Genomic DNA, 24,558 nt, shown 5'->3' with positions numbered 1-24,558 from the left:
GACCCATAAACATCTTGACTGACTGAATTTCAACTGTAATTGAACTCCCCCCCAAAATTTTGCCTCCCCTGCCCAAATTTTGTAGGTCACCACACTCATTTTCTCATTTGGATAATTTTTCCTCTATTATATTATATATGTATTATAGAGTAATTCCTCTATTCGTCTCTTATAACAGCTAATAACACTGCATTTATTTTGCATCCAACTTGCTTCACTGATGATGTGTTGTGATGGATAAGGATGTTTTGTGTGCTTGTATCTCTTTGTACATGAATATGTGTTCGTCTAGTATGGAAGATTTCTATCCCAGCAAAAATCACGGTCCTGACTCCGGTATTGGCAGCGACAATGGTGACAAAAGGCTTTCGACTACAGAGGTATTCACACACAAATACTTATACTACCTTTTTCCCAGCATGTTCATACAATGGACGCTCTGAGTAAGGTCTCAGGCTGGAGTTTATCACCGTACAATTTCTATGGGCGACCAATCTTGCCATGGTTTGTTTCAATGCCAGATTTCAAATCAGCAATGTGCTTCAAACAACATGCTTGTTTAGCTCAAATTACACACAACAAAATATTTTGGGGTTAATTCAGGAATTAAAGAAACAGGGATTACCTATTTAAGTTTCTGCGTTGACAGCAGCCCTTTCCATTAGGGCAGTTTTTTGTAGGGCTGCACAGTAGTGATGCACGGATGGTGGTTACATCCGTGGGCGCTGCAGATGATCAGCGGGTCAGGTAATAAAAAATGTGATGTGTTTTAAATGCATTTTTCATCAGGCAGACGCTAATTTGCACTCATCTATAAGAAATACGCACGTGGCGGCAGTAGAGGGGGGTCCATTTCTGAAAGCAGAAATGGAGGCGAAACAGATCAGGGTATTGTTTGTAGAATTTTGAGGAAAATAAGGAATTTAATCCATTTTGGAATAATTCTGTAACATAACAAAATGTGGAAAAACAAAGTCACTAAAACATATTATTGCAAGGCATTTGTTGCATCCAGCGGGGACATAGTTACTAAATATAATGACTTATATTGACTTTATTCATGTAGCATCACTCTGCAGGAGAGAACAGCCAGATGATATGAGGCTGTATCCAGCTCCCGATGGATTCAGCCTCGTAAATATAAAACAATTTCTGCATTTGTGATAGTAGGACCGACAAAAAGGTTACTTCAAGTCAGTTGCAAGTTCTTTAATAATGAAAACGTACTCAAAGGGTGTGAGTGAGAAGCGGTAGACTGTCCTAACAAAGTTGGATTTGCCCCAATTTTGAGAAACAGCCTTCGTGGACAACCAGGTGTTAATGTGCTGCAAACACGCAGATTTTGGAATTGTACTCTTTTGGAACTGTGTTGTAAGTAAAACTTATCCACCGATTTCTGAATATGTCCTTGTTTGAAAGACCCAACTATGTAGTTTTTCATTTGTAATGAAACACACAGCGTCTCCACGTCATGGTGGCAGCAACAACAACACTTTAGCGGGTTCTGTTCCACAATGCTTCTCACAAACTGACGTAGAAATGTGGGGGGGTGTTTAAACGAGGCGTTTTAGGCAGGTTTCGATGAGCCTCCACTTTTAAATAAAACATCTTATTTGGTTTGAGACTTTAATTTTTGCAATTTTACGTGTCTAACATATGCATGATCAACTTGAAACACAAATACAGGAAATCACAAATTCGTATCATATGACTCTTTCATATATAGCCTAACGTTCACTCATAATTTACTCACCCACAAGTTGTTCCAAACCAGTATAAATGTCCTTCTTCTCTTGAACCCAAAGAAAGATATTCATGGATTCGTAAAGATGGAAACTAATAGCAAGTGTCTCCAGTAATAGCATGCCATATAAGCCAATATATGTTGATTGCTTTTTATTGTAGGCTTGACATGAAGGATTTTTCTTTGGAAAGGAGTACAAGAGACTGTTCAAGGTGACTTTTAGATAGAGGCTGACCTTTTAAAGTGCATGCACAAAGAAAGCTACAGTAAGAGCCCAAATAGCAGTTCTGTTTTTCTATGTTGATTAACCTATATTGCCACAGGGTGCAGTTTGACAGTGAAACTTGAAGACTACATGATTTTAGTTCTGTGGAAGAAATCTTTCACCCTGTCACCCATGCCTAAAATACACCATTAAAGTAGCATTAATTTGGTATCAAACATGAAGATGTGTTTTGACAGGAATTTGACGTCTGTCCAGGTACCTGCAGGTTTCTGCAGGTTAATCTTTCTCACTTACACTTTTCATACTCTTTTCATACAAAATGATACTTTACAGCACAGTTCTGCAAGTCTACTTGTGTGTATTTGCAAGTCTGCTTGTGCAGCATTAATTTTAAATCAGTATAATTGATCCTTAGATCAATATGAGTAAAACCTTATCGTTCATCCTAGTGTTAAAGGAACAGTTCACCCAAAAATGAAAATTATGTCTTCATTTAATCACCCTTAAGTTGTTTAAAATTTGTCCTACTATGGTGGTCAATGGTGGCCAGGAATGGTTTGGTTACAAGCATTCTTCCAAATATATTTCTCTGTGTTCAGCAGAACAAAGAAACGTATACAGATTTGGAACAACTCAAGGGCGAGTAAAAGATGACAGACTTTTTATTTTTGGGTGAGCTTTCCCTTTATCATACAATAGACTCAATTATCTCATTTGGTCAACCCATGTCTGTTTACTATGCTCAAAGGATATATTAAACCCCCAAGAGATCATGTACATTTTTTACCAGACAGGCCCAAGATATGACACAACAAACACATTTTTTGTCATTAAGAGTGAAGATATCTGACTAAAGTGATTGATTGATGAACTTTATCATGTCATGTCAACATTTTTACACAGGAGCCCTAGGGCTTTCTTTGCAAAAAAAGAACACACCCTTCATTCTTCCTCTGCTTGTTTCTCCAGCCATCTGATGATGATACTGTTAGTCTGCACTCTCAGGTGTCTGAGACAGCGCGGCTAGACGCACACATTCTTCTCACAAAGCTGGACACAAACAAAGGTGTGTATGTGCTTTCACGGTGTTGCTAGGCAAGCTGCCCAGAATACTTTGCAATATGTGACATTTAGCAATGAATATTATATCTGTAGTGCCTCTTGTTTGGGCGAAAACCACTCCGGGACTTAGGAAGGATGCATTCTGATAGAGGGGTGAGTCTGTTGGCCAAAATCCGAGCCAGGGTTTTCCCTGTGGTGGACAGGAGAGAAATGCCACGGTCGTTCCCGCAGTCCGCCTTGACTCCTTAAAGATGAAGACAACCAGGGCATTCTTAAGTTGTGCAGGGATTTTCTCTTGTTCCCATATTTTGTAAAGCAGGGCATGGATGTGTTAAAGGAGATCAGGGCCACCTTCCTTCAGGAATCCTGCTGGAATGCCGTCCGGGCCAGCAGCCTTGTTGTTTTTCTTCTTCCTAATAGCATCCTGCACCTCTTTCAGGCTGGTTGGTTCCCCCATGCTATCATTTATAGGCTGTTGAGGTAGTTTTTCGATGGCCTCCATCTCAGGAGTGGTGTCCCTGTTCAGAAGATCATCATAATGCTCTTTCCACCTGTTTGCAATTGCTTCCTTATCCTTCATCAGCGTGAGCCCATCTTTAGAGCGAAGTGGGGTTAGGCAATGATAGCTAGGGCCATATACTGCTCTTGTGGAATCAAAGAATCCTCTCCTGTCTCCACAGTCAGCAAGCTGCTGGATCTCCAGAGCCCTTTGTCCACCACTGGCTCTTATATTTCCTAATGTTCAGTTGGATGGCTGCCTTCGCTTTGGCATGAGCTGCTCTTTTAACCTTGCAATTGATGTTATTTTGCCAGGTGATAAAATTTTGCAGCTAGAAGCTGTTTAATTTCGGTGTCGTTTTCATCATACCAGTCTTGATGTTTCTGCTTTTTGTGACCAAGGATACTTTTGGTGCAGTTAATGAGGACAGAAGAGAGCCTGCCCCATTGTTTTCCAGCATCAGTTGGAGACTGTTTAGGCAGGTCTGCACTAAGGGCCGACTGGAGCTGTTGTTGGTAGGTGAGCTCAACCAGACGCTCGATGTAAAGTTTTGGTGGGCTCTTTCTTTTCTGGATCCTTCTTTTCCGCATCAGGTGGTTAGACATGATGGAGCGAATGAGGTGGTGGTCAGTCCAGCATTCGTCTGCACTGGTCATTGCTCTGGTATTCAGTACATCACGTCTTTGTTGCGGATGATGATGTAGTCGATGAGGTGCCAGAGTTTAGAGCGAGTATGCATCCATGATGTTTTCAATGTGTTCTTTTGGCGAAAGAGTGTGTAGGTGATGACCAGGTTGTGTTCTGAGCACTTTGTCAGCCATTGGAGTTTGTGTTTCCAACCCCTTCTTTCTCTAGCGTGCCTCTCCATAAATGGTGGTTTCGTCCCACTCTGGCATTGAAATCCCCAAGTAAGATTATCTTGTCCTCCTTGTGGACTTTGGATAGAGTTCCCTTTTGGGAGGACGCCTTTGCGTAATATCTTTTAACGTGGGGAGACTGATGCGCCTGCAGCCAGCACACGGTCCTTGGCAGAGGGGGCCCTGGTATGGAAACCCACAACGACTGGAGATCACCCTCGGTTGCAGCCTTCATCCGCTTCAGTGTCGTTGTGACATTATCTATTGTCACACTCTGCCACATCCGCCATGAGGTTTTTGGATCACGCTTTGTCTGGAACCTCCCGCTGGACCTTACGGCCATGAGTGACCCAACCAGTAGCTAAAGCTCCCTACGGCATTGCTCTCAGGCTCATTGGAACACACAAGGTTCTCAACCACAGCAAGGTGGCAATCGGGGGAAAACCTATTCCACCTACAGTGTGGGACACTGGATTGTTTTTCTTCTCTTTCTATTATTAAAAAAAAAAACTGCAGATAATGCCTTTACCCACAATGCCAGTCTTTTAAAAGTCTTTCTTCTTGTATTTGAGACATTTGATTACAGTAATGGAATACAGCTTTAGATATGTGATACCCTCGAGATAATAATAGGCAAGGCTTTGTTGTTCTCTGTATTTATTAGAAAGGTAGGAGACATAACACATAACAAAGTGATGTGTGTGTTTCGCAATAACAAGGTTTCTGTTGTTATCTGAAATATGTGCAGACCTGGATCCATACGACTTTATTGACCCAAATCCAGAAGAAGAGGCTCTGTCTGAGGGAGATACCCAGAGCAGTACACCCTATGTGTCATGTATAAAGGTATACGACTACAAAGATGTTCTTGACTATAATACAGACTGACCTACAAATCACACACTAAAATACAGACAGATCTACACTCTATAATACAGATATATCTATAGATAACACTATTTAATACACACCTATAACAGAATCTAATACAGACAGATCATTAGATTACACACTGTTATACACACAGACCTACAATTGGCTCAGTTCTAATAGACCTAGTCATATGTGATAGGATTCAAATTAAGAACATTATCCCCCATATTGTGTCCCCCACACTTCTCAAACCAAAGTTACACCCATGGACGGACCTATAGATTACACACTATAATTGTAACGTAGAGTAACCAGGCAGAGACTAGATTCCACATGCAGTTTAACTTTTAATGAAATAATAAAAGACAAAAACAAACCAAAGTAATCCAACGACTGAACAAAGCATAAAAACAAAGATCGACACCAGACAAAGGAAACACTAGGGTTTGAATACACTGGGGTACCAAAGACAATAAGAAACACTTGGGAAACTAATTAACAAGAAAAACTTCAAAGTACTACAAACATGGCACGCAACAGGAAATAACATAAAGCCCCAAATAACGGGAACATAGAACTGATCATGAAAATAACACAGACATACCTATAGATAACACACTATAAAAGATACAGATATATAGGCTACACACCATAATATACACAGACCTATAGATTACCCACAATAATACAGACAGACCCATAGATTACATACTGTAATACAGAAAGACCTATAGATTACTCACTAAAATATAGATAGAGCTATAGATTACACACAATAATTCAGACAGATCTTTAAATTACTTGCCAAAATACAGACATATCTATAATTTACACACTAAAATACTGACAGCCCTATAGATTACACACCATAATGCATACAGACCTATAGATTACACACAATAATAAACAAAGACCAATAGATGATACACTTCAGCACACACCTTTATATTAAGTAGAAATAACATCGTTTTGCATGTATTGGGATACCAGTGTCTAGCATTTGATGTGAACATGCATGGACTGGGGATGTGAGTTTTAAGATGCAGTCAGTCCACTTGATTGTACTTGACAGTACATGATGGTACTGTTAATACCTATACTAAAAATTCCACTGTAGTTCAGTTTAGATAAAACTTTAAAGACCTGCATATTATTTTACTTCTGTGAAACAGATCTGTCATCCCACTTTCCAAATTCATGGAAGTGAAACATCTGGGAAGCATGAATGTATTTTATCTCCTCAGGAAACCAGTCCCATCTAAATAGGGCTATAGACTGTAGAGCTGCATAGACTCATATATGCTTTTCTTTGTCATCTTCAGGAGCTTGAAAGAGTTCTCAAAACACACCAAAGCAAAGACAAAGAAAACTTGAAAGAGGAGTCTGGGTAAGTGTTTTTCATTCATTAGGAGAAATGATGCTAGGATTCTTTTTTATAAAACCAAATCCCATTTGAAGCAACTCACTCAGAGGTCCTATCTATGGAATTGACGTCAGTGTATTCACATTTTATCATACTGGCCAGCTTAATGGGATAAAGAGATTTGTGTTTAAAGCTTTATTTTTACTCAATAAGCCTTTATTAGCGTTTTTACCTGGCGTGAGGTAAAATGCTTTGCCTCTCTAAGATTCGCTTAAAAGTGGACATACTGTAAACAAGATCAGTCGCAAAAATGAAATAGGCAGGTTGCCCACCCTTCATCCCACATACAGTTTTGTGTTGCATTTGGAAGTCTTTGTCCGACATGGTAGTCTGAAACCACCAGACAACCTTAAACGCAGTACCCATGAAAGAATTATTCTCTGCTTTCTGTTTTCGTAAGCAGTCTGATTACACTTTTGGAACATTTAGAATTTATCAAAATATAAAATATTGACACATTTTTCATAGCACTGTGTTAACACATATATGATATCGTTGTCACATTAAAAAATATATGCAATAATTTATACAGACTTATAAAGTTGCTGGAATAGCTTTGCCAACTGTCGACAGAAGCTTTTAGCATAGAAAGCGTCATTAAACAAAATGCTTTTTGTCTACAAAGCTTTATCTCATCTGTCAGCAATTTCCATGACATTTTGAACACTTATTTCTCTGAATGCACAAGATTTGCATGTGTGTGCAACCATGCATGTTTAACAAGTCACACTTTTCTGTATTATTATTTTAGCTTGATTTCTTGGAAGAGGTGAAGCCGATTCTCCTTGACGTACATACGCCCTAACATGTTCACAAACCATAAACCTTGCATTTCAGATTACTCACTGCACAATGACATGATATATTTTATACATGTATTACATCAGTGAATTATTGGGTGTAATTAATGGAACTATTGGACATTTTGCCGCTAGACTGTTGTAGTCAATACTCAAGGGGATTTTCACACGCTTCACACAGTGCGTAATGTTGGCGTTCAGAGTATTCACTAAATACTTTCCAGGAAAGTGTGGCTATGCCAAAAAACAACAGGTCTGTTCAGTTTCCAGAAAATGAAAATCATTGTCGTCGGTTAAAGAACATTTCCATTACATTTGCTTATTGTTTATTTGTTGTCTTTTTATATTACCTGTCTGTTGAGGAACATTTCCATTACATTTGCTTATTGTTTATTTGTTGTCTTTTGATATTACGTCTCATTAGGTTTCTGTTTAATTTGATATTCCAGAGAAGCAGACAAGAGGATATTATTCAATGGCATCCAGGTGTCAGAAAATTCCCCCACTTCTGAAGAATCGCACAAAACAAATATTCCAATTTCATTTGTAATTTGATACATCTAGATGTGGTACAGATTAGTCTAAATGATAAAAACAATCCTACCTGCATTCAAGTATGAATAAACTAAAAAGGGTGGAGCAGAGCCAGAGGATGGGGGCACCTTGATTCTGGTCCTCAGGTAGAGTTTCGTAGAGTTCTCATAAGATTAACATTGTGTTTCATAATTTTCCAGAGAATTTGAAAAAGTCTGACGATGAGCTGTTATCTGTAATTTCACGAATTCCGGTATCTACAGTAGATAAAAAAAAAAAGCATTAGTCATCTAGTTGATTCCGTCAAACATCCGTTGTGTTCTTTGTGTTGGGTCTTTTTTGTTTGTTGGCCATTGTCACCATAGTCTTCGGAAGTTGTTTCCTCAAATGTGTTTCTGCAGTCTTTGTGTTTTTGATGGGAAAAATGGGTGGAGTCAAAAAATGAATGGTATCAGTGTCATATCCGGGGTTTTAGAAATACGTAGGCCCAACAACTTAGTTTGTTCATGTTAAATCGAAGACTGTAAACACATGGTCAATTGAAGTTAATAGACAAATACTATAAAAACAATCGTCAGTATTTTACGGGAACTAGCATTTGGGTTTGTTATAACATGTAGGTGCATGATTGATAGCAAAATGTTTATTTTTACATAAACTTTCCCTTTTAAACTTTTGACCACAGAGTACAGGTCTCCTTTATAAAACTGTGTGTAGGATCCTCATTAAAAGTTTACGTGCACCCGAAAGCCCTCAATAGCGTACGGCAAAAAATATTCAGACATATAAAACCGTGTGTACGCACACCTGTAAGTTATATTCGCTTTATAAATCATAGATCACCTGCAAGTGTGCGTACGTGAATCAGCTTTCTTATCCGGCCCTGTACACGCCCATTTTTACCCAGAAATAGCCATTGCAAAGCACCTCATGAATACTGATTATTATATTGATAAGCCTGGCATCCAATTCACTTGTTAAGTCTGACGTCATGGAACATAAAGGACGTATACCGTTTCCGGCACCAACTGCTATAAAATGCCATAGAAAAGAAAAAAAAATGATCACATCCTTAATCTCCTTGACGAAATCACATATGGCCACACATGGGATTAACTAATTAATAATCGTTATAATTGTTAATAATTCATATTATTATAATTATATTAAAGCCAAAGAAGTTCTCTGCAGCATTTAAATGTTTAAAGCATTCGATTGATCATAAACACCTCATTAAAATCACATCATTAATTAGTGTTGTTCTTCATCACAATTATTTAAAGACATAATTGTAAAAGACGATTTTCTCTTCATTCCGGTTTTGTTAGGATTTATAATGAGGACATAAAGAGAAACAATTCTTCTACAGACGAAATCGCCTCGAAATCTTAAAGGCTATATTTCAAGACATTGACATTTCATGATTTTGCACATTATTTAAGTTAATCCCACTCTAGAGGTATGGTAAAGATAAAATACGGTAAAGAGTCTTTATAGATGATCAAATTGGCTTCAAATTGTTTCACTCAGTCAAATAAAACATTGTGACCCCTACCCCTTAAGACAACCACAACACCAATGTTTTCAAAAACAGCCATCTTTGTGGCCAAATCGTACAATAGTCTTTGTAAATATAATCAGCATCCATCTCATTTTATGTCTTTTGTATCTCTTTCCTGCTTCAGCTCAGAGAAGGAGCAGCTAGCTGAGGAAGATGAGGATGACCTGAAGGAGGTGTTGGACCTGAGGAAGATCGCAGTTCAGCTGCTACAGCAGGAGCAGCAGAACAGGTAATATGCACGTTGGAGTGCACGTCTGATCACGTGAGCTGCCGTCCATTAAACATGTGCACAATGTGTGTGCATGGAAATTCAGATCAACATGCCACACATTTCCATTAGCATCCCTCTGTTTTATACTTTAGATCTTTCTGTCTTGGGTCTCATTCTAATACCTCAAATGACTCCGCTGTTCTAAATATTAAAGGGGTCATATGCTGTGTTCCCCTTCAGTCAGTCTCTCAACGTTTTGTTGAGAGACAGACTGGGGTTTGATCTTAAGAACCTATCATCTCCGATGTGTTGTGTACGCACAGGGACCTCATGCTCCAGCACCTAGACGGTCTGGGCCTACGGGTCAACTGGGAAAAGAGCAAGCTCTCCCCAGCTCAGCGCTCCTCTTATCTCGGTATAAAACTAGTCTCTGTCCGTATGTCAGCACGTCTCACCAACGAGCTTGCGCAGTCGGTGCTGAACTGTCTGAAACTGATCAGTCGGACTCCAGTCGGTCCTGCTGACACACTTTCAGAGGCTCGTGGGGCACATGGCATCTTTGGCAGGGGCAATCCCTCTCGGGTTGATGCACATGGGACCGCTTCAGCACTGTGTGGTTCCTTGGACGGTGTGGGACGCCGGAACCAGGCGGACTATGGTCCTGTGCAAGTTCAGGGAAGAGGGTCATCAGGTACTGCTAGTTGCCCCTTCCTGGCCCAACCATACTTGGCTCTCAGACCTAATGGTTCTGACATAAGCCCCCCCTGGCCAATTCTCCTGACGAAGGACCTTCTGTCGCAGGGGAAAGGCAGGGTTTGGCACCCCAACCCAGGCCTCTGGATCTCCATGCCTGGCCCCTGGACGGGACGAGGAGACCTTGAGTGGCTTGGCTTGACGATGAAGAATGCGCTCTTGATGGCGCTCCAGGCATTTTCCGTGTCCCAGGGATGCCTAGAATTTGGACCTGGCTACTCTCACGTTATCCCGAGACCCAGGCCTAGTTACCTGCCCAAGGTTCCCCCCACTCCCTTCCGGGACCAGGTGGTGGACCTGCAGGACCTGCAGGCGCTCCCCTCTGAGGAGGAAGACCCAACCTCCAATGTGCTGTGTCCAATACGCGCACTGCGCCTCTACTTGGACCAAACACAGAACCTTAGAAGTTCTGAGCAGCTCTTTGTCTGTTTTGGAGAACAGCACCAGGGGAGGGCTTTCTCCAAACAGAGGCTGGCACATTGGATTGTGGGTGCCATTTCCTTGGCATACCAATCCCAAGATCGCCCCTGCCCACTGGCAGTGAGAGACCACTCCACTTGGAGCATGGTAAACACTTCCTCCACTTTTCTTTGGTAAACAGACCGGCCAGAGCGGTCTGTTTAAACCAAGTCCAGTATTGGTAGAGTCGCCCCTACTCAGGTGGACCCCTATACTTGGACTATTGCCTCATACGTAGTGACTCCCCTGCAAGGGAGTCCCGTATGTTGAATCCCTCACTCCTGATTCCCCTGTTGGTGAATCTGTGACCTCCCCTCCGGTGGCACTCCCACCTGGGCTCTGTCTCCCCTATTCGGGCTGACATATTCTCGCATGTGTTCTCCCCAGTGGTGAGTCCATGTTAGTGTCTCCACATGTACCTCCCCTAGTGGTAGGATGTGGTCTCCGTAACACACTCTCCAAGAGGAGAGCAGTGTTTCCCCAGTATTACGGCTCCGAACGGCTCCACACTACTAGAGGCGAACGCCTCTGTCCGTGATGACTGTCAGTAAAGGCTTCTTAGTATGACCACTACTGTTCCCACTGGAAGATTTCGTCTTGATGTAGCGCTCTCTTGTGACCCGCCAGGCTAGTCAGTGTCACTCTGCTTGAGGTCGTTATATGGCTCAGCGCCATGTGGTGTAAAGATAGGTCTCAACACAACGTTGAGAGATCAACTGAAGGGGAACGTCTCAGTTAGGACTGTAACCTCCATTCCATGATGGAGGGAACAAGACGTTGTGTCTTCATGGGCAGAGATTGGCGTGCGTTTGCCATTCGCCAAGCCCATTGGCGTTTTTAATTCCTCTCGTAGATGATAGGTCCTCAAGATCAAACCCCAGTCTGTCTCTCAACACAACGTTTTTCTTTTCTTTTCTTGGTGTGTTATAAGTTGCCCATGCATGTATTATACACATAAAATTGCAAAAATCTGAACAAAATATGCATTCTTTCTAAAAGCAAATGCTCAGCCAGACCTGCCTGAAACGTCTCGTGTAGCCATACATCCAAAAATCGACATTAGTTTGTGGTATAATTTGACAAAGTCTGCCCAAATGTTGACGCAAGTAAGGTGGGCGTAACTGTAAGTAAAATTGTGTGGAGCAGAGCCAGATGTTGGAACACCTTGATTCTGGTCCTCGGGTAGAGTTTCATAGAGTTCTCATGAGACTAACATTGTGTGTCATAATTTTAAAATGCCTTTTTTTATACAGGATTCATTCTAAAAATATTCTGATTTGCAAGCATAGCCATCAGATATCAATCAAATGCTTTTTGTAGTGGCTTTTCAAAATGTTTAAAAACAGAACGCACAAAACATGTCTTTATGCGTCTAATGAATTTGTATTTTTTTAAGTCTCATTCGTGTTCATCATTGCTTTTTAAGTGTCAGCCCTATTAAAGTATTAGGATCATTACAGTGCTTGAAGTGGGTAAAAAGTTTTGGTACGTTGACATTTGCAAATTTTTACCACTTTTGAAACATAAAACCGTTTTTTGCAATTATGCTTGTACAACTTATTTATTTACTAAAGGAAACATTTGCCATACAACTGATTTAATGTTAAATACAATTTTGACCAATAAATAGTCATTTCATTAGATATGATAATTGATATTGAATTGTGATAATTAGCCGTGTCAAGTTTTAGATATGTCAAGTCGAACAAATGTTAAGTCTTACATTAGGTGACAAACTACCTTGGTTTTAATTTTAAACAGCAAAATTTGCAAGTTAAGTAGTTTGAAATCTTACCATTTATTATTTTTATTTTAAAACCCTGGCTTTTTTTTTATTTGCCTTTTCACAGCTCTCTATACGGTCGTCTATCTGTTATCGCCCATCTCCCGACAATAAAGTTTTGTCTTATTCAATTTAATTGGTTAAAAGCTCTGTCTTCAGTTGGATTGGCTGTCATTATGTTGGCCTCTGTAATTTGATTTTCTAAAATCCCCTTAACACTGTTTGAATGGTCAGCCTTTTGATATCGGGTTGATCGAGTTCAGAGGTCCCATGTCTGTCTTTGAGTGCTGTTCCAGATGTGTATTTCTGGAACAGCAGTTGTCTGGAACGCAGCATAAGCGCGCCCTCCCTGTAGTAGTAGCGATCTAATCACTACTTATCATTAATGCTTACCGGCCCACTTCGAGCACTGGATCATTCCCTCTGTTTACTAACAAATTAATCACCATTTTCCTCCTTTTCTTCCATCTCCTTCCCTATCACTTCTTGCTTCTCTGCCTAACCCTGGGATTTGATTGGTGCGCACATGACATGTGACTCAGGAGGCGGTCCTTAATATGTAGGGCTGAGAGTCTAATACACCGTAGAAGAGCAGCGGGGAGAGCTCACAGGTAGAAGGAGAGATGTGTGTCTATGTGTTTTGTATTTTTCTGTATTTTTGCTTTCAGGCTCAGGACCTATATTAGTATGCATGTGTCGATGTAATGGCAAAACAACATGAACAATGCATGACTAAAGACGATACAGTTACCCAGAATACCTTTAACCTATACATGTAGATGTTTAGATGTAGAAACTATTTTTAGGTCTTTGGTTCAGCTGACAGAAAACACACAGTTTAAATTTGAATTAATTTGATGTTTAATGTGTGTGGAGTTCACGATGGCCAGACAGTTGTCTTTACTTTAAAATGTTAAAAGCTGCAAGATGTCTTCGTGGATATAAAGGATGGAAAACTGGAAATGAGAAGCATTAACAACGTTATTTAAACATATTTAAAATCACTTGAACGCTTCATAGTTCATTAGTGTTTTTTTAAGACTGGGTTCAATTGGACACAACTAGAAAGATTTATAGGCCGTTCACACTTATGATAACAGACCTGGTGTTGCTTAACCCTCACATAAAGAAATCACTTTTAACTTAAGGGAGATGCAATGGGAGAAGCCATCACTCTGTTTTTATTAAACTCTACTCTACATGGTAAACATAATGACGACAAAAAATTCATAAAACACAAACGCGCTAGGAAACGCAGAAAGAGAGGGAGAATGAGAGAGAGTGAGAGGGCATGAGGCGCATCCTGACACCTCTCAGGTGTCAGGATTTGTTAGTGGCAATCGACCTGAAGGACGCTTACTTTCATGTCTCGATCCTCCCTCGACACCGGCCGCTCTTGCGGTTCGCGTTCGAGGGGCAGGCATATCAGTACAGAGTCCTCCCTTTCGGTCTGTCCCTGTTTCCACGAGTCTTCACGAAGATCGTGGAAGCCGCCCTTTCTCCCCTTGGGGAAAAAGGTATGCGGGTACTAAACTATCTTGATGACTGGCATATCTTGGCACACTCGCGAGATCTGTTGTGTACACAGAGGGACCTGGTCCTCCGGCAGCAGGCGCATGGTGATGATCCCCTTCTGCCGACGCACTCTAACCCCTTGGTCTTCCATGACATTTCTCCGAGCGGGGGTCCCCCCTCGGGCAGGTTACGAGGCACGTCGTGGTGACGACGGACGCCTTACTGCAGGGGTGGGGTGCAGTGTGCAGCAGCACGCAGTAGCGGGTTGCTGGATGGGCCCCCGTCTGCGCTGGCATATCAATTGCCCTGAGTTGTGGGGTGTGCTGCTTGCGCTAAGAACCGTAGAACCAGAGGTAACCCCATCTGTCGTTCTCGACACAACGTCGAGAGACCGACAGAAAGGGAACGTCTTGGTTACGTATGTAACCTCAGTTCCCTGATGGAGGGAACGAGACGTTGTGTCCCTTATGCCACATACACGTATCGTAATCTTCTGCAGTTGTGAGAGGCTCTCAGTCTCTTCTGAACAAGAGGTAAATGAATGCTGTAGTTGGAGAATGAGCCTGTTTCCAAAAAATGTGGAGTGTTCCTTTAACCTTAGATATTTCAGATAACCACAATTATTTCACACCTTTAGAAGATGTGCAATGGTTGAGCATGCTTGCTTTGCACTTACTTTTACATTCAAATAATATTTTCCAATCATTTGGTTCGTATAATTTTTGAAAGCTACACATTATCTGGGTATAGTTAGATTTTAAATGATCGAGACATTTCGTTATAAAATAGCGCTAAAATAGACAATGAATCATATTTTAAATTAGACAGTTATTTTTAAATAGGCAATCATGACAGGCTCAGACGTGAGCAGATGACCCCAGTGTCAGAATGCTTTTGTTTGGCATATTATTATAAAGAGTCAAACAATTGAAGGTTTCCAGAGAACAGTTTTATCTAAAATAGAAATAGAAATAGACGAGGGCATGTCAGGATGTCATTTGTTGTGCATTTATGTTTCAACCTGATCTTTCCGCAGTATAACCTCAGTGAATAACAAGTGCTTTTTCATGAGGTGGAATTTCATCCCGCACATTTCACACCTCACCTTAAACACATTAAAACTTGTTGTGCTCAACTACTTTTCCAAGAAACTTGTAATGAAAGACTTGATGTTTTTTTCTGATCTCACAGATTTCTCAGCCACTCGGGAAGCAGCACAAAATCAAGATCTCCATCTCAGACTGTTAGAAGGTATTGTGATGCACATTATCCTAATTCACAAATGCATCCACATGCATCTTTTATAACACTGCTTCATAGCAACAACGATAATCACAATAACATTGCAAAACAATACAACTATTACACATTAATAACATTGTGACTTGCTTAGGTGTAAAAGGTAGGGAGTCTTATTCATATACAGTAGTTTTCATACTTGCAGAATTTTGTCTGCATATGAACTGTTGAACTGCATATATAATTATAATAGTTATATATAATATACATATGTTATAGAATGCTTTGAAAGAGGTGAACAACGCTGGTCCAGAAGAACTTCCTGTTTCAGTTTTTAAAAAGGACACAAAGGTTTTAACAAAATACAACCAACACAACATTTAAAACCAATTAAATTTTTTATATTTTTTAGATATTGTAAACAAATATATTAAAGGTGTTATCAAATGTCAGATTTTATTTAAAAAAAAATAGAACAAAAAATGAAACCGGAAGTCCTTCTGGACCACTGTATACGTCTTAAAAACTGGTCTATAGCTATACCATACCTTTACATTTTTTTTAAAGACCATTACGTGCACGCAACAACTGAAAATATTTAACCAAGTTTGGGTGGAGAACCTGCATGATCTCAGTATCTTAAGATCTCTGTTGGTCATGGATACACCCTGTTTGGATTAGACTGGGAGTTGGTGAAAGGTGGGAAGCTTTAGATGTTTTACAGTTAAACAAGTAGTGACAGGTGTGTACTGAATATACCTACGTAATTTATTTAAAGTTTTTTTCCACAGACCATGACATTGCTTAATTTCCACATTTGGCACGTTCCATTCCCCTCATGGCATGTCTTCACGACACTTGTTTTCTAAGATCTGATTTTTGAAGAACTCTGTTGAACTTAAAGGTTGTTTTTCATTTGGAAACGGAATCTTGATCTTGATCTTGATCTGAACCTTAGTCCGAAAATTGAGCACAGAACAATCTAGCAAAATGCCCTACTAGTTGGCGGTTTTCTTTCATCTCTCAAGTAATACATTATTCCTGTCTGCTGATACTGGTGTTTCACAGCTATTGGAAACTAAAGCTAATGCCATTATTCTGAACCATGGGCGTCAAACTCGTGTCCTGGAGGGATAGTTTAGCTTCAGCTCTATTAAAACACAGCTGAACTATCTAAGTCATGAATTTTAGGAATATTAAAACATGTAGCCATACTCTTAGGGTACGGAAAGGAAGAAAGGAAGATGTGCTGGACTTTGGTCCTTGTGTAGAAAATGCCTTTTTACCTCCCCAGTTCTAAAATATACTCTTTGAAATACCGAATTAAGCAAGAGAGAAGGTAGAGATGAAAAAGATGATGTCAAAGAGTAAGATGAAAATCTTTAACATGACATTCTTCACCATGGCTAACACAGTCTCATGGCAGTTTGGGACATTGTCAAAAAAAAATCTATTGATTTGTGTTCATGTACATGAATTCCTCCCTATCGGATGGGAATTCGTACCTATTTTACGAGGTAATGTGTATGATCTCATTTATACGTTTTATTATGATTTGGCTTTGCGTCTGTGATGTTAGGTGAAGGGCCAGGGTTATGCTGAGCTTTTGCCACCCGGTAAAAGGCGTGTTCATTTTAGCAAAAGTAACCTTTGCGCATGTGGTTTTAGGGTTTGTGGTATATATATATATGTTCATGCCCCTCCCCTTAAAGTAACAGTGCATTATTTGTGGTTAAATACCGTAACGATTGATTGACAAGAAAAACTTCCAGTTTTACCACATAAACATTATTGACAATACAGTGCTTAAGAGGGGGATTATTATTGTTTTACTATATTTGGTTTAGAAGCACAATAGATTGATATGTTTTGAATCGATTTAAATAAAAAAGATCTTTGTATTGAGAATTTTTCGAAATTCCCAAAATAATTTGTTCAAATGAAGTTACACTATTTATATTATTATTCTAACACCGTGTCTACACTGGACGCAACCGGGACGATGCAACACGACAAAAAAAACATTAAAAACGCGCTAGAACCCATTATGATTTTACATTTGTCCACACTGGATCTGGCCTGTCGCGTCCGGTGTAGAGACGGTGTAATACCAAACATGTATCTTTAATAGGCTGGCAAAATTATGTATAACTGTAAATGAGTAGACCAGTTCATGGATAGTTATTTTAAATGGGTCTTAGTAATTGTATAGTTCTGCAGGAGACATACAGCGTTTAGTTGTAATTAATGACTATTAAATAAGTTATAAGTAACTATTTGTTACTTACTCTATAATTGGTATGCTGTTACCTACTAATTTGTTAATCTTTCTTCCTTATTAGTTATCAGCAATGACTACAGTGTTAATGCAGCACTAACCATTTGTTCTGCATTAGTTCCTCCTATTAAGTAGTACCAAAACCACTAACATAACTAAAACCCTTTTAAATGCTGTGAAAACTGAATATTAAAATGATTAAGTCTCATGCTATTCTCATCATGATAAAAATCCCTAAAATAACACTGTATATCTACATTACCTGTCATTATCCAGTACCATGCAAAGCATGATGGGAAATGGAGATCCTTAGCAATGCTATACTTTGATACAACAAGCATCAGTCATGTAACCTCAACTTTATGATAAGATAATTGAACATGGAACAAAATTTATTTTACGCTTTTCAAACAACTGACACAGAGTTTGAACTTGTTCACATATGTTACATGGTTTGGAAGGAGTCTTTAAAATCCGGAACTCAATTGGTGTGGAATAATTAAGTTATCTATCCAATTACTTCTAGTTACTGCAACTTAAATATTGTCGTAAACACATGAACAAACATTTTTGGGATTAAATTACACACAATAATAAGCTAAAATAATTATCAACATTAAGTCAGCACACATCAAAAAAGAGCTTCACACCTAAAAGTTTTAATTATACCAAAATGAATGAACATGAATTCTTTTTTAGATTCTAACCCATGACTGTCAGGAACTGCCATGAGACTGCATTGAGATGCATAACTTGCTTGTGTTAAGTTATGCGTTGTACATTTGCTTTTGGTTTTCACATTTATAAAGTATAAATATTTTCTTAAGAAAAAGGCTTTTGTAGTGTCAGGTTTTACGTCACAGGTTCTCAATATGTAAACATCAATGCCCCTATATGTATGATTCTGACAGGGTATTATGAGAATATGATAATATGGTTCAGGAAACATATCGGAAATGTTTCTGTGAAGCTTTGTATTGAAGTCTACCGTAACTACATTGTTTGTGACACATTTGTCAATGGTTTATATAGAATGTAAACACACAACATGCACATGCAGGCTTTCCTTTTGAGGTTGAGACTGCTGTTGACCCCATTTTTGAAGTACCAGCGAAAATTCTTTATCAGTGTGTCGGGTCACATTCAGCACAGGTTCTCACAGAATGCAGTCGAATAAAGATTTAGTTATTACAGTACTGTAGCCTGTCGGAGACAGATGAGACAGAGATTAGTGAAGAAAAACACACGCATACCCGTCCCAGAATTGTGTTCTGTTGATTTGTATTCTGGTTGTTTACTTATGCTTTCTATGTTGAGGATGAAGTTGTTCAAATGAACAATAGTTATATTGAAGACTTATACCAATCTTTTGTTTTTCTAGTGCATCTCTAGATGAGGGAAGCAGCTCAGCGTCTGCTCTCAGTGGACAGGTAAAAACACACACAAATGCTCATGACAAATGCATAAAAAATGACTAGTCAGTATGATGGAACTGTACTTTTTGTCTACATTGTACAACTGTATGTTTAAGTCTTGAGTTAAAAAACAGGCACAGAGGCTGAGTAACGCAAAATGTTCATATTACACATAATGTTCATAATACACAAAACAATGTTTTTTCACGAGGCCATAGAAGAAAATTTTTCGTCTTCAAAATCCTTCAACAAAAAACCTTTAACCTCAAAAGAACGTCTCTGTTTCACAAAAGGTTCTTTGTGGCCAAAAAGGTTCTTCAGATTATAAAAAGTTAAGAAAGCCATGGTCCTCTAGATAACCTTCGACTGAATTGTTCTTTGTGCAACCAGTAAAGATTCTTCAAAGGCATCGGTGTGAAGAACCGTTTAAGAACTTTCAATTTTTAAGAGTGTACCTAGCTTGTTTCATGGCACTCACAGACAGATGTGCGTTCTGTCATACTCAATCACATTTTATTTTGACAAACTTTTGAATTCTGCATCCTGCAAAGAATTGTTCAACAGGATTCCCATGTTAATCCTGCTTTTATAAGGAAGATGAACAGGACTGATTCATAAAGATTCTAGTGAACTAGCTTAAGCTAGTGTATATTCCACATTATGAGCTCAGTATTCAGACATTAAAAGAACTTATAAATCGCATTGGTTTCAATGGGTGTACACACGCCCGTGGCACTGTTCGGCATCTGTGGGCGGACTCTACTCAATCTTGTTGTTTAAAAATGCATTTTACTTTTCTAAATCGTCTGCAAGATACATTTATCTGTATGGGAATATTGGAAAACAGCTCAATATCACAGAAAAAGCTCCAGAACTTGAGCTCCCGCATTCAGAATGTATGTGTCCGGTGTGTGAAACTGGTGTCCTAGAAACAACACAGTCCTAGAAAGTACCAAAAAAAGTGGTTGTGTAAATGCATTTATAATCATAAAAAGTAATTGCGGTAAAGTATGTGGAGTTCTGCTGGTTACCAGTAGTGGAAAGAGTACTGGAAATGTGTTCTTAAGTAAAAGTACTGTTACATTGCTGAAATTGTACTCAATTACCAGTAAAAGTACTGGTGTTAAAAAAGTAATTGTGTAAAAGTAAAAATTACTCAAAAACTACTCAGAGTACTAGTTACTCGTTACGTTTTAGGCGGTGTCATTTAATGAATTAAGAATAATTATTAATAATCAAAATTGGAGATTTATATATAAAATACCTACTTTTAACAAAACACATATTTACCTTACTGATAAAACATATAACTGGATTCAACTCGGACGAAATATACATTCAATGTGTTGTTCTGTTCGTCTGTCTATTATGAGCTCAGTTTTCCAGTTAAAACAATTTATGCACTTCCAACACTGTTCAATCATGTGTACTAGGCCAAACCAATGCATAAATGAATAAATAAAAGCCACAAATACTGCATGCAAAAAAATGCAAAACATTTGTACCCTAAATTGCACTGTGTAATAAGATTCAGACATGGAAGGTAGGAGTCGGGAACCGGAAGACATTTTAAACATTTAATAAAGTAATATAACAGCCGGCGGCCCCTCACGGACGACCGCCGACGAACAAAACATAAACATAAATACAAATACACAAGACCATAAATATAAACTTAACATATGTTCGGGCCTGGTCCTCTCTCCTCGACGGTCCGGTCGCTCGTTCCTTTTATATGCTCCCATCTCCTACGTGATTCGAGCCCGGTGTGTGCACAGCTGGCGCTCATTCACAATTACTCACCGGACTTGAACCACGGTCTCGCCCCGCCTACTCTACTACACAGTGGATTAGCATTAGCAGTCATATCTGTAGAGCTGGCTGATCAATTACTCAACCTCACACACATCCAACATGTGTGTGACATTTTTTCTTAGCTAGAACAATAAAGATTTTTCCCTGGAGTTGTGGTCCATTGTTTTTCATGGTTCATGTCTTTAAAAATTCAAAATACAGACAGAGTCAATTTAAAAGTAATCCCTGCGGCTTCTTTCGATGTAATGACGTCTTGTTTAAGCGAATCGATCGAACTGTGCAAGAAACTGAAGGTTATTTACAACATGTTGCGAAACTTTTTCGCATTCGTCCTATCGCATATGTTCCCTACTCACTTATAAGGGCAGAGCACTTGATGTAGAGACTTTGGAGAGAGATGGAAAATTCATCTCATGATATAGCCGTTTGGATGAAACTTGGCGAACTAAGTAATACAGGAACTCCATGTTTCTCCATATCTCGGAAGGGCCTTCGTATTGTGTCCCTTTCCAGCAGTGACTTTCAAGTGCGCAAAACTGCCATTTGATTCGCGCCCTAATTGCCGCACATGTTCATCCTCCGTGACTAAACTAAATTGGCGGAAGATGTCTTGAAATCTGTGTGACGCAAAAAGTGTAATTCCTGAAAATAATACTAAATTACAGTAATTTGAGTGTAATTTGTTACTTTCTACCACTGCTGGTTACATATGTGTATGTATATGCTTTAAACGCATTCCTTCCACTGTAACCAAATTGCATATATGTGAATGCTGATACTCATGCACAAGTTTAAATACATGGTGGACCAGGACATTTTTTGGGAAATTAATTGCATCTTATTGGTGGACATAATTTGTCTCCGTTTTGGTCGAGAGGTAAAACATGTAGTACGAATCTGTATTGGTTATAGTAATAATTTCCTTTGCTATTTAAATCAAACTATTTTGGTGCCTAATATACCGGAATAGACGATAACTATTTTTTTAAAACATGATAATCAATATTGTGTTAATACTGCATAATGTAAAAAAGTTTGAGGTAGAGAAATATTTTTTATCAGGACATTTTTTTAAGTTTACTCAACGTTTGGGCAAAGTAGTTTACCTAACTCAATGTCACATTTCTTTGAACTCAGCTGAACTCATTTAAAATAATTAAAAACTAAAATAATTAAAAACATAAGTTTGTTATTTTACACTTACAAAAGACCAAAACATTGGTCAGTAACCATAGACATTAGATATCAACACTTATGACACAAACAACAATCATGGTGACAATCAAGTCAGCCAACACAATAACAATAATCCGTCTTAATATTATTAACCACATAACGTTACATGCTACAATGCATGCTGGCAATTTTCAAGTGTAAAATAGTTTGAACACACTTAAAACTATTAGTTCAGTTAACATTAATCTTTATGAGCAACATAGTGTGAAAAAAAATGAATTATACACAAAATAATACATTTACTCTTCCTGCAAAAGAAGCTTCGTTTAAAAACATTTTGAAGTTTGGTTTTTTTAATGTTCAAATATTATAAATAATTCAGCACCCATTAAAATGTTTGCCTTCCTTATACAGCGTTCCCACCAAACGCGAATGATGCGTTAAGCGCAAGGGATTTTTCATATTAAGTGAATGCAAAGACACGATAGGACATCCTGTGGGGCGATTTGCGAGAATGAGGTGGCGTAAATGGGCGTTGGATGCGCGTAGCGCGTGATTCAAGCAAATCGCGCGAGTTGAAAATTCTGCCCTGTCAACCAATCAGGAGCTTGCTCTAGTAGTGACGTGATTACGACGTAGCGAGCGGAGGGAGAAATGCGACACTACAATGGTGCACAAAATCATTGTCTCTGTATATGGATACCCGGAGGTGTACGAAACATCTACTTACTTTTATCGAAACGGAAATAAAAATAATCTTGTTTGGAAGAAAGTGAGTGAGGAGGTCGGATAATTTGGTAAATCTCAACAAAATCCATGTAAGCAATTTTGCAACGAGACTAGCAGGAGCCCCTCCCATGGTGAAACCAGTGAAACCTTGGGCCTCCTTTCCTCTATTCATATTCTTGACTGCTTCTCCCTGCATAAGGCGTGGGAAATGTCCTATTCGGCAATTCAACTGTGCTGAAATAGTGGGATTATAACACCTAGTCCTATTATGCGAATCTAAATGTGATTTATCAGCCGAATAAGGACCTACTCCCACTGTCCAAATCAAACAGTGCCTGGGTGCGTTTGACACCTGGTTCGATTGACTAGTGTGTACTCGCAACCACGCTCGGGCGTGGTTTACTTTTTTGCGCCCTGGCCTGGGGTGTGTTACCAAAAAGCATTGTTAGCCAACTATTGTCACAAGTTCCGTCGTTCCGTCGTTCAACGATTTACTTGTTTCCCAAAACCATCCTTCCAATGATCAATCGCAAGCAGCATCTAGCGCTGTGGTTAGAAGCATCGTTCCTTATTATTATGACATGTAGACTTACATGCATCAAGCTTTTGATTAAAGTAAGCAAGAAACATGCCGCGCATTCAATACCCATCATTCTGAATATATATGAATTCAGTTTTACGTCTTTTTGTTTTTCAAGAAAATAGACGCGCTGTTTCAAGAAAATAGAAGTGCGCATGTGTGCTCCAGGACCCTGGGGAATCCCTGGTAGGAATGATGTAGAAGGACACATATAAATGAATTAAATGTCGGGAAATAAAACAAAAGAGAAAAATTTGAATAACAAAAGTAGTACTTAAATGCAATGTATGTTATTTACAGCAAGAATTTGACATTAATTCGATCTGAACGTATATATGAGTAGACGTTATTATTCCACACCTGTGTGGTGTCATCAACTAGATTGCTGAACCAACTTGGTTCAAATAATGGATCTTCTACGGGGTTAGTACGGTTTCGGGAAACATTGTTACTATGGTGGTTAACCAGGGAGCTTTCCTGTAGCTCAGTGGTAAGAGCATTGCGTTAACAACGCAAGGTTGTGGTTTCGATCCCAGGGGATTGCACATACTCAAGTATAAATGTATAGGTTAATGCAATGTTAGTCGCTTTGGATAAAAGCATCTGCCAAATGCATAAATGTACTGTATATATTTGTTATGGAAACGCACCCCTGGTTGGAAAAGTTGGGCTGGAGTGCGGTTTGCTTCGGAAAGGAGGCAGTATGAATGCAATACTGATGAGACAATACTATCTACTCTCATATCGCTCTCTTATAACAATGATATCATAAATTCTTTTGGCCCTGATAACTCTAAACATATCCAAAGATAAAAAAAAGGATTTGTCAATGTGCCATCCCGTTTCTGATAAATGCCTTTATATTTCGTGTTTTTTGTTTGTCTTTTAATTTCTGAAGGAGACATATCTCAATAATTAAGATAATGAAGCTTTCTTTGAGGTCACTTTTCTCCTCACATGTCCCCTCATCCTCATTCATTTCATTATCCCTGCACCATTGAACAAGAAACATCCACACTTTTAACA

The 24,558-nt window shown here is 39.1% G+C and overlaps 1 protein-coding gene across 3 annotated transcripts in view; it reads left to right on the top strand.

Moving 5' to 3' along the window:
* lrch2 (leucine-rich repeats and calponin homology (CH) domain containing 2) overlaps positions 1-24,558 on the top strand; it is a 63,698-nt gene that overhangs the window by 19,292 nt on the left and 19,848 nt on the right. For all 3 annotated transcript variants that reach the window (XM_056746378.1, XM_056746380.1, XM_056746379.1), the window contains 8 exons: positions 293-380; positions 2,940-3,036; positions 5,137-5,234; positions 6,584-6,648; positions 9,704-9,808; positions 13,328-13,396; positions 15,492-15,551; positions 19,199-19,247. In XM_056746378.1, the coding sequence (XP_056602356.1) occupies positions 293-380; positions 2,940-3,036; positions 5,137-5,234; positions 6,584-6,648; positions 9,704-9,808; positions 13,328-13,396; positions 15,492-15,551; positions 19,199-19,247 (631 nt within the window). The remainder of the gene's footprint in view (positions 1-292; positions 381-2,939; positions 3,037-5,136; positions 5,235-6,583; positions 6,649-9,703; positions 9,809-13,327; positions 13,397-15,491; positions 15,552-19,198; positions 19,248-24,558) is intronic.

This window comes from Triplophysa dalaica, chromosome 4 (genome assembly GCF_015846415.1).
Source record: "Triplophysa dalaica isolate WHDGS20190420 chromosome 4, ASM1584641v1, whole genome shotgun sequence".
Classification (NCBI taxonomy): domain Eukaryota; kingdom Metazoa; phylum Chordata; class Actinopteri; order Cypriniformes; family Nemacheilidae; genus Triplophysa; species Triplophysa dalaica.
This window is presented reverse-complemented; position numbering and strand designations above follow the sequence as displayed.